We start from the raw sequence: 10,329 nt of genomic DNA, 5'->3' as shown, positions 1-10,329 counted from the left end.
TGATGCAACACCTCATAAATTGAAGTAACCATGAGAGGACAGATCTAGAATAGCGCAGTTCAATTATGCAGTTCCAAAGGGTACACAAGGATGATTCAGGTAAATGACTACTCTGTGCACATACGCAGGAGATGATGATATACAAACGATGCACTGGAGCTAGAATACCAAAACGAGATGGTAAAATGGCAATAGCTTTAAAAGATCAACAGCATTCAGTACGACAAGCATCCAGGTGCATTGAAAGTCAAAACACTAGGCAGATGAAGACTTGACAGTGGCAGACTTGATGATGTCCACGAATTCAGGCTGTATAGAATGAAAAATAGACGTCAGAATGGTTAAGTTTAAATACGGCGATGCCTTCAGTTGACTTTATGAACAAATGTTTCACACACTACAAACTAGTCCACAAGAATAGCTCTGCTCATGCATTGTTTTGTTTAAGTTGACTACTTAGATTTCATTGTATAGAGCATCTTTATGGTCCAAAAAACGTAGCAAGAGGTACCAATGATTAACAGTGGTACCAAATTTTGGTGACTGTGGTACTAGCTCCTGGTAGTTTCTAATGGACTGAAAAAGGGCTCAATTAGGGCTAGTTTGGGAACCTTATTTTCCCAGGGGATTTCCATTTTCACAAGAGAAATTAGCTCATTTTCCCTTGGGAAAATAGAAATCCCTTGGTACAATAGAGTTTCCAAACTAGCCATATATATATTTTCACAAGGATGACCACAAAGATGATACCTTCAATGAGGCTCCACCAACAAGGAATCCATCAACATCTGGTTGAGCTGCAAGTTCTTTGCAGTTAGCTCCATTTACAGACCCTGGAGAGGGAACACAAGAGTTTGTGATACACAGTAGCAAACCCTAGTTCAGAGCAATGATAAGCTAACTGTGAACTGTATGCAAGAATTCGACATTCTACAAAAATAGGTTATGCTTAGTTTCCCGGTTCCACAACCAGTCCTAAGGGCTAGTTTGGAAACATAAATCCTCTTGGGATTCCCCTCATTTCCCAGGGTTTGTAACCCCTTCGAGTGACATTTGAATAAGACATTTAGTTATTTGTGGCAGGGTTTTCAACATATTGTAAAGAACTGAGATGCAACACAATTAAAAATATTGGTAGTGGTGCTACCTCCATAAATTATCCTTGTCAATTCAGCAACTGCAGGGCTAACATTGGAGTGGAGCCACTTTCTCAGACCATCATGAACCTACAATACCATGCACATCTCAAATGATACACAAAGCAGAATTAAGAACATTGATATCGATATGTAAATCAAGAATACCGGGAGACACAAATGGAAGCAACTATCTACGATGTGGAAAAAAAATCATGCAGTTATTGCTCGTGCATAAGAAGCTATACCTCCTGAGCCTGAGCAGGAGTTGCAACTTTGCCGGTACCAATAGCCCAAACTGGTTCATATGCCAACACAATATTTGTCCAATCTGATATTTTTTCTGCAAAACAAAAGGAGAGGCAGTAAACAGTGAATTAGAGAAATTCAGAAGTCCCTCATTTCTGCGTGAAGGAATAAAATTCAAAGCAGCAGCTAGAATGAGCACATGAAGCTAAAAAAGTTTGAAGTGTTAAAAAATGGTGTCAGGTACAAATATATGTATCATGTATAGCGTAGTTCTTTTTTAAAATGACAATAGCTTCAGATTTATTTCTGTGTCCAATTCACACACAAACACACAAATACATCAACCCCACCACCAAAATTTTTATTATTTAATAAAGTAAAAAAAGGACTAAGAGAGCATATGCATCCTGAACCCTATACTGAACAGAAGCAGGAATAAGTTAAAAACATAAGATGATCAGAATATAACAGCAAGTAAAACTGTAAAAGTTACCAGCAATAGCCTTTGTTTGTGCAGCAACAACATCCATTGTTGTTCCTGCCTCTCTCTGCTCAAGGGTCTCACCAATGCAAGCAATTACCTTGAGACCTTGAGTGAGTGCATATGCAACTTTATCAGCAACAAACTGCCATGAATTGAAATAAAGAAAAGTAATTAAAAAATACAGAAGACTTAACAGAAGCAGGTACAGGTTTAGATGGCTTGACAAAAGAACACAACACATAATCTATATCATGAAAACTCGGATAGTTATATCTTGCAATTGGCATAGTAGATGGTTATCAACCCTGTTAGTGCAGAATCTGAATATACTAGCATGATTTCAGAGCACTGCACAAATGTGAAAAGGCATCTCAGCCTAACAACAGTCATTGTATCACCAAGGAAAAATCTGGTTCCAGTGGCCACAAGTTTTTGAAACTAGATGCTGATAGGATAGTAAATTGATCAACTGTTAAGGAGAGAATCAAATGTGGCATTAAAAGTTCAAATCATTTCAAACAATTCCATTATTTCATGACGTTTTCTTCCAAGCATCTAGCATAATAACACATACGGGCTAGTTTGGGAACCCTATTTTTTCAAGAAATTTCCATTTTCCCAAGGGAAAATGAACTAATTTCCCATGAGAAAATGGAAATCCCTTGAAAAAATGAGGTTTCCAAACTAGCCCTAAATGTATACAATAGGTAAACCAGACAACAGATTCTTCCAAGCATCAAGCAAAATAACACAGGAATGTGAGTTGTCAATAGAGAAGATAAATCAGATCATGTCAGCTAAAATAAATCAACAGCAACTTGAGTTTAAAAGGTTCTCACATCACTGGATTCACCCAACAGAGCTCTGCGCTCAGAATGTCCCAAAATGACCCAGGGCACCTGCAGGTTTACCAGCATCTCAGCACTGAAACAAGAAAACTGACACATATTAGTCAATTGGAAGAAATACTCCAGTTATTATTTCACTAGTGACTTGGATCAACGAAATAGAGCACTATGGACATTACAGATCCAATACATGAGCAAATACAGAGATTCAGTGCAATTACTTGACTCAAATATGAAAGCATTGAAGATCTTGACACTCAAAATCATCCGGACGTTTCATGAAGCATGCCAAACTTGCCCAATGAACAAATCTAGAACCTCTCTAAGACTCTAACATAATCAAGCCACATTTCCACGAAAAAACAGAGGAACTAAATGGGCATAAAATTCATACCACTATACTCCTCCGAGAGACCGAGACAAAATTAGATGCGCTTGAACTTCTACCACGCTGAAACATGACAGGTCAAAGCAAAAGAGAGAAGAAAACCTGATCTCGCCGGTGAAGGCGCCGCCCTTGCGCACCCAGCAGTTCTGCGCTGCGACGGCGAAGTCCAGCCGCAGCAGCCCCTTGACCTGCTGCAGAAAAACGAAAGGCGGACTCACCACCACCTCTGCTCACCTCCCCGAGTTCCAGCCAACCAAGAGATCAGCACATAGATCGGTCTAGTCAAAAACCAAACCACAACCGACACAGGCCCGCAACTGCAAACGCGGGGAGAGATGATGCCATGAGAAGTGAGACGACTCACCGACGACGTCTTCAGAGGGCACCTCGGCTTGGTTGAGCACGGTGACGATCTTCTTCACGTCCTCGCCAGTACCGTTCTGCACACGGGGGAGCGGATGCCATCAGAGATCAAACCAAAACTCTGCGTAACGTCGAATTCAAATCGAGAGAACGGTGGTGCCTGGAGCCTGGGTCCTAGGGGGACTTACGCATTTCCAGTTGCCACCCACGAAGAACTTCCTGGAAGCCATTGGTCGTCCTGCAGGAGAGGCGTAGCAGACGCGATGGAGAGTTGGAGACAGTGGAGTTTGGTTGGTGAATTCGTGCGTTCGTGAGTGACGAGGCGGATCGAATCGAGATGGACGGTTATATCAAGGAAGCCGAACAGGTGGCGGTGGCTGGGCTTCTTGCGGCGGAAGAAAGGAACTTATGATATGCTGCGGGCGCCTCCGGCAACGGCCGCAGGCCGGGCGGAAGCAGCGGAGCCAACCGGTTTGGAGCACTCGCAGCCGGATTTCGTCTCGAACCGCGAGCGACCGAGCCTCGGGCCCAGTGACCAAGCAGCAGCTGGCACCTCCGAGCGACCGAGCCTCGGGCCCAGTGACCAAACGGCATCTAGCAATTCATGTGAAATTACTGTGTTCAAAGAGCCTTCAAATTTTCAATGCAAGATTGGTTTACTAATCAAACAAAATCAGAGAACAATAGCGAACAGTTGACAACTTTTATCTCTACTGACTACTATATAATGTTTCGTTATAGGCGTCCACCCTCCCTCCACTCCTCATCACACGGATGAGCTCCCACCACGCCTACGCTGCTCTCAATCGACTCCCCCACCACGCATCCCCCACAATCCGCGCCTCCCCCACCGCACCATTCCATCCATGGCGGTCGCCTCTCAATCGCCTCCCCTACCGCGCCTCCCCCGCAGTCTGCGCCTCCCCCACCACTCACTTCCATCCATGGCAGTCGCCACAATCAAGCATCCTCCATCGTACAGTGGTGGAGATGTGGTGCCACCATGCCAGAGCCGCTCTCAATCGCATCCCCCACCGTGGCAGATCCACAAACCCACGCCCTCCTCCACGTTCGTCAATCATGTCCTGACCCGCAACAGACACTCGCGCAACCTCCTCTTCCTACCCTATCTGAGCTGCCTCGCCCCCGTCCTGCAATCGCTGCAACCTGAAGGATCTGCAGCGATGGTGAGGAAAGCCATCACCGCCACATGGGACGAGCGGCAGACGGTGACTGGCGAGCACACAATCCCCCACCCACAAAGGCCGGCCGTCGCTACTACTTTGACCCCCTTCGTCGGCGATGAGAACCACCAAGTACGCCCTCCCCTTGGCCTTCCTTTCCTGCTACGGAAAACAGTGCGGGCGGACAACAGCCTGTTGTGCGCGCTGCGCCTATCGCAGTTGTCGGTACCCTAAATCAGGAGTACCCTCTCCTGCAGCATGAAGGCATCACACCCATGCAACGTCCTCTAGCCGCGCGGAGGACCGCGCCTGACCCCGCCGGGTGGGCAGGCCAAAGGACGCCACGTGGCAGGGAAAGACACCACATCTCAGTAAGGTCGGACCCCCACGAAAGGACACCAGACCCCTATATACGAGTCCGGAGCCTTCGGGTAAGTCCGAACTCCAGCAGGGTCCCGGAGCGAGAAGGACACGTGTGCGGGCCTCGCCTCCGCTTCCCTCTCAGGCGGAGACCCGCTGCTTGTGGCCCATGACATAAGCTACCGGGCCAATCCTGACGAAAAGCCGTGTAGCCCCTGCATTTATCGAGGAAAAGACGCGCCGCCTGCCACTGCACTGACGGGCGACGTGCCCTCTCAGCATTAAATGTGTCCCGTTCCATCCGCTGGCAGGCGGCGTCAAGGTCATCCAGCAGACAGCCCGCCTGCTGGGTCTGCTGGTGAACAGTATGCCTGTGCTGAGCGGCGCGCTATACTCATATTCTCTTCCGCTAGAAGCTTCCCCTGTACACCAAGGATACGCAGATCTTGGGCGTCAGGGCGCAAGAGGATGGACTCGACAACAGATGTTAAAGGATCCAAGCATCATATTCTTTATGTCCCTGGACCCACATGTCGGGACCCAGTTGAAAGGGAAATAGGCTTACATCTTTTCCTAAATTGATTTTGGTGGTTAAATTGCCCAACACAAATAATTGGACTAACTAATTTGCTCTAGATTATGAGTTCTACAGGTTCCAAAGGTTCACAACAAACCAATAAAAAGACCGAGAAAGGATTCAAAAACAGAGAGCTAAAGTCAGCCGAAGTGTGCCCTGGTCTGGCGCACCGGACTGTCCGGTGTGCCACCGGACAGCGTCCGGTGCACCAGGGACTCCAACTCCGAACTGCTCACCTTCGGGAATTCTGGAGGCCGCTCCGCTATAATTCACCGGACTATCCGGTGTAGCACCGGACTGTCCGGTGTGCCAGCGGAGCAACGGCTACTTCAGCGCCAATGGTCGCCTGTAACCGCATTAAATGCGCTACAGTGCGCGCAGATGTCAGGCTCGCGCCAGAAGGCGCACCGGACAGTCTACAGGACCTGTCCGGTGCATAGGGATGGCAATGGGTACATACCCGTCGGGTAGTACCATTCCATACCCGTACCCATCAAAAAAAATTTTACCCGTCGGGTTACCCATATATACTCGCGGGTATAAAATCTTACCCATACCCGTACCCGCGCGGGTATTTTTACCCGTTGGGTAACCCGTACCCGCTAGGAAAGAATTAAATTCCAATATACGAATCACTCAAAATATTAAATAAACATATAAAAACAACTTCAATTTCACATATAACAACTCATATGATTACATAACTTGGTATCTAGACAAATGATAACTAGAGAAGGGTTTTATTCTAGTTAAGTTGGACTCTATTAGATGTTTATAGTGCTATTGATGCGGGTATATTTTACCCACGGGTAGACGGGTATGGGTAGTACCAACCCATACTCGTACCCGTCTACCCAATGGGTAAAGGTTTTTACCCATTAACATACCCGCGGGTAGAGAAATCATCCCGTACCCGCCTTCATATCGGGTAAAACCCGTCGGGTATTCAGGTTTCGGGTACCCATTGCCATCTCTACCGGTGCACCACCGCACTGTCCGGTGCCCCAGAAGACAGAAGCTCCAACGGTCGGAATCCAACGGTTTGGTGACGTGGCAGGCGCACCGGACAGTCCGGTGCGCCATGCGACAGCAGCCTTCACCAAACGGCTAGTTTGGTGGTTGGGGCTATAAATACCCCCAACCACCCACCATTCATTGCATCCAAGTTTTCCAACTTCCCACACCTTACAAGAGCTATAGCATTCAATACAAGACACACCAAAGAGATCAAATTCTCTCCCAAGTCCATAGTTCATTCCAAATCAAATAGTGACTAGTGAGAGAGTGACTTGTGTTCATTTGAGCTCTTGCGCTTGGATTGCTTCTTTTTCTCATTCTTTCTTGTGATCAACTCAATTGTAACCGAGGCAAGAGACACCAATTGTGTGGTGGTCCTTGCGGGGACTTAGTGTCTCGTTTGATTGAGAAGAGAAGCTCACTCGGTCTAAGTGACCGTTTGAGAGAGGGAAAGGGTTGAAAGAGACCCGGTCTTTGTGACCACCTCAACGGGGAGTAGGTTTGCAAGAACCGAACCTCGGTAAAACAAATCCTTGTGTCTCACTCTTTATTTGCTTGCGATTTGTTTTCGCCCTCTCTCTCGGACTCGTTCATATTTCTAACGCTAACCTGGCTTGTAGTTGTGCTTAAGTTTATAAATTTCAGATTCGCCCTATTCACCCCCCCTCTAGGCGACTTTCAATTGGTATCAAAGCCCGGTGCTTCATTAGAGCCTAACCGCTCGAAGTGATGTCAGGAGATCACGCCAAGAAGATGGTGATCGGTGGTGAGAAGACCGCTACAAGCCACGGGAAGGCTCCATCTAGGGAGTCCGCCAACAACAAGAAGGATGGATCCCCTTCACGCATTCGATCGCACAAGAGTGGCGAGAAGAAGAAGAAAATGAAGAAAATGGTCTACTATGAGACAGACTCTTCATCGCCCTCTACATCCGGATCTGACGCCACGTCCGTCACTTCTAAGCGCCAAGAGCGCAAGAAGTATAGTAAGATTCCCCTACGCTATCCTCGCATTCCTAAGCATACTCCATTACTTTCCGTCCCATTAGGCAAACCACCGACATTTGACGGTGAAGATTATTCTAGGTGGAGTGATATGATGAGATATCACCTAACCTCACTCCACAAAATTATATGGGATGTTGTTGAGTTTGGTGTACAGGTACCATCCATAGGGGATGAAGATTATGATGGGGACGAGGTGGCCCAAATCGTGCACTTCAACTCCCAAGCCACCACTATACTCCTCACCTCTCTAAGTCGAGAGGAGTATAACAAGGTGCAAGGATTGAAGAGCGCCAAGGAGATTTGGGACGTACTCAAGACCACACACGAAGGAGATGAGGTGACCAAAATCACCAAGCGGGAGACGATCGAGGGGGAGCTCGGCCAGTTCCGACTCAACCAAGGCGAGGACCCTCAAGCCATGTACAACCGGCTAAAGACCTTGGTGAATCAAGTGCGCAACCTCAGGAGCAAAAAATGGGATGACCATAAAATGGTCAAGGTTATTCTTAGATCACTCGTTTTTCTTAACCCTACGCAAGTTCAATCAATACGTGGCGATCCTAGATATACACTAATGTCTCTCGAGGAAGTAATAGGAAAATTTGTGAGCTTTGAGTTGATGATCAAAGGCTCAAAGAAAATCATCGAGCAAGATGGCCCCTCCACGCCCGAAGCACAACCGGTCGTATTCAAGGCAACAGAGGAGAAGAAGGAAGAGTCTACATCAAGTAGACTCCCCATTGACGCCTCCAAGCTCGACAATGAGGAGATGGCGCTCATCATCAAGAGCTTCCACCAAATCCTCAAGCAAAGGAGGGGAAAAGACTACAAATCCTGCTCCAAGAAAGTGTGCTACAAGTGTGGTAAGCCCGGTCATTTTATTGCAAAATGTCCATTATCAAGTGACAGTGACAGGGGCGACGACAAGAAGGGCAAGAGGAGAGAAAAGAAGAGGTACTATAAGAAGAAGGGCGGCAATGCCCATGTTTGCTGGGAGTGGAACTCCGACGAGAGCTCCGCCGACTCCTCCTCCGACGAGGACGCCGCCAACATCGCCGTCAACAAAGGGCTCCTCTTCCCCAACGTCGGCCACAAATGTCTTATGGCAAAGGACGACAAAAGGAAGAAGGTAAAATCAAAATCCTCCACCAAATATGCAACCTCTAGTGATGAGGATAATTCTAGTGATGAGGAGGATAATTTGCTCACCCTTTTTGCCAACCTAAACATGCAACAAAAGGAAAAGTTGAATGAATTAATTAGTGCTATTCATGAGAAGGATGAACTCTTGGACACCCAAGAGGACTTTCTAATTAAGGAAAACAAGAAGCATGTTAAGGTTAAAAATGCTTATGCTCTAGAAGTAGAAAAATGTGAAAAACTATCTAGTGAACTAAGCACTTGCCATGATGTCATTGCATGTGATGATTCAATTTCCAATCTTAGAGATAATAACGCTAGTTTACTTGCTAAGATTGAAAAATTGAATGCTTCTCTTACTAGCCTTAGGATTGAAAATGAAAAATTGATTGCTAAGGCTAAAGACTTAGATGTTTGCAATGTTTCCATTTCCAATCTTAGAAATGAAAATGCTATATTACATGCTAAGATTGTTGAATTATGTCGGCGTTTCGAGACCGGGGGGTCCCCGAGCCGACGAGTGAGTGTGCCACGTGCCCCAGCCCAGATGGGTCGAGCGCGTGGGCGAGCGCGAAGGGGGGAGAAGCGAGGTGGCCGGAGACGGACGTGAGAGAGGTGGAGATCCCGCGGCCTTCGTGTTCGTCCCGCGCCCAGGTCGGGTGCGCTTGCAGTAGGGGGGTTACAAGCGTCCACGCGGGTGAGGGAAGCGAGCGGCCCTAAGAGAGCGCCTGTCCCGTCCTCGTCCCGCGCGGCCAACCTTCTCTAAGAAGGCCCTGGTCCTTCCTTTTATAGGCGTAAGGAGAGGATCCAGGTACAATGGGGGTGTAGCAGAGTGCTACGTGTCTAGCGGAGGGAGAGCTAGCGCCCTAAGTACATGCCAATGTGGCAGCCGGAGAGATCTTGGCACCCTGCTGGCGTGATGTCGTGGCTATCGGAGGAGCAACGGAGCCTGGCGGAGGGACAGCTGTCGGAGCGGTCGAGTCCTTGCTGACGTTCACCTGCTTCCGTAAGAGAGCTGAGAGCCGCCGTCGTCATAGAGCTTGTGGGGCGCCATCATTGCCCATCTGGCGGAGCTAGCCAGATGGGACACCGGTCTTGTTCTCCATGACCCGAGTCGGCTCGGGGTAGGATGATGATAGCCCTTCCTGTTGACGTGGCAGGCCTGTGCCCTAGGTCGGGCGACGTGGGGGCTCCTCCGAAGCCGAGGTTGAGTCTGTCTTCCGTGGCCGAGGCCGAGCCCGAGCCCCCGGGTCGGGCGAGGCGGAGATCGTTCGGCAGAGGCCCGGGCGGAGTCCGAGCCCTGGGGTCGGGCGAAGCGGAGTTCGTCGTCTTCCGGGTCTTAGCCCGAGTCCGAGCCCTGGGGTCGGGCGGAGCGGAGTTCGCCGTCTTCCGGGTCTGAGCCCGAGTCCGAGCCCTGGGGTCGGGTGAAGCGGAGTTCGTCGTCTTCCAGGTCTTAGCCCGAGTCCGAGCCCTGGGGTCGGGCGAAGCGGAGTTCATCGTCTTCCGGGTCTTAGCCCGAGTCCGAGCCCTGGGGTCGGGCGGAGCGGAGTTCGCCGTCTTTCGGGTCTGAGCCCAA

The 10,329-nt window shown here is 48.6% G+C and overlaps 1 protein-coding gene across 2 annotated transcripts; it reads right to left on the bottom strand.

Moving 5' to 3' along the window:
• On the bottom strand, window positions 1–4,035 carry LOC100280823 (triosephosphate isomerase, cytosolic). 2 transcript variants are annotated; one of them, XM_035961437.1, is made up of 9 exons: window positions 3,657–4,035; window positions 3,470–3,545; window positions 3,208–3,296; window positions 2,709–2,768; window positions 1,879–2,011; window positions 1,385–1,479; window positions 1,148–1,226; window positions 751–833; window positions 1–309 (listed from the first exon to the last, which is right to left on the bottom strand). In XM_035961437.1, exons 1-9 carry the CDS (start codon window positions 3,696–3,698, stop codon window positions 256–258), a joined length of 711 nt encoding a protein of 236 aa, XP_035817330.1. In that variant the 5' UTR covers window positions 3,699–4,035; the 3' UTR covers window positions 1–255. The 2 variants fall into 2 exon arrangements, with proteins under 2 accessions (XP_035817330.1, NP_001147215.1); NM_001153743.1 differs by having other exon boundaries at window positions 42–309; window positions 2,709–2,793; window positions 3,208–3,331; window positions 3,657–3,925.
• Window positions 4,036–10,329: the final 6,294 nt, after the last annotated feature.

The sequence above is a fragment of the Zea mays genome, chromosome 8, assembly GCF_902167145.1.
Source record: "Zea mays cultivar B73 chromosome 8, Zm-B73-REFERENCE-NAM-5.0, whole genome shotgun sequence".
Classification (NCBI taxonomy): domain Eukaryota; kingdom Viridiplantae; phylum Streptophyta; class Magnoliopsida; order Poales; family Poaceae; genus Zea; species Zea mays.
The sequence above is the reverse complement of the archived record's forward strand: the minus strand, read 5'-3'. Positions and strand labels throughout refer to the sequence as shown.

Excerpts from the sequence above, each read along its gene's own strand:
- LOC100280823 (NM_001153743.1), bottom strand. The coding sequence starts at position 3,698 with ATGGCTTCCAGGAAGTTCTTCGTGGGTGGCAACTGGAAATGC. Across the intron at positions 3,546-3,656 it reads TGGGTGGCAACTGGAAATGC|AACGGTACTGGCGAGGACGT; the intron begins GTAAGTCCCCCT and ends CCCCGTGTGCAG. Across the intron at positions 834-1,147 it reads GACAAGGATAATTTATGGAG|GGTCTGTAAATGGAGCTAAC; the intron begins GTAGCACCACTA and ends TTCCCTCTCCAG.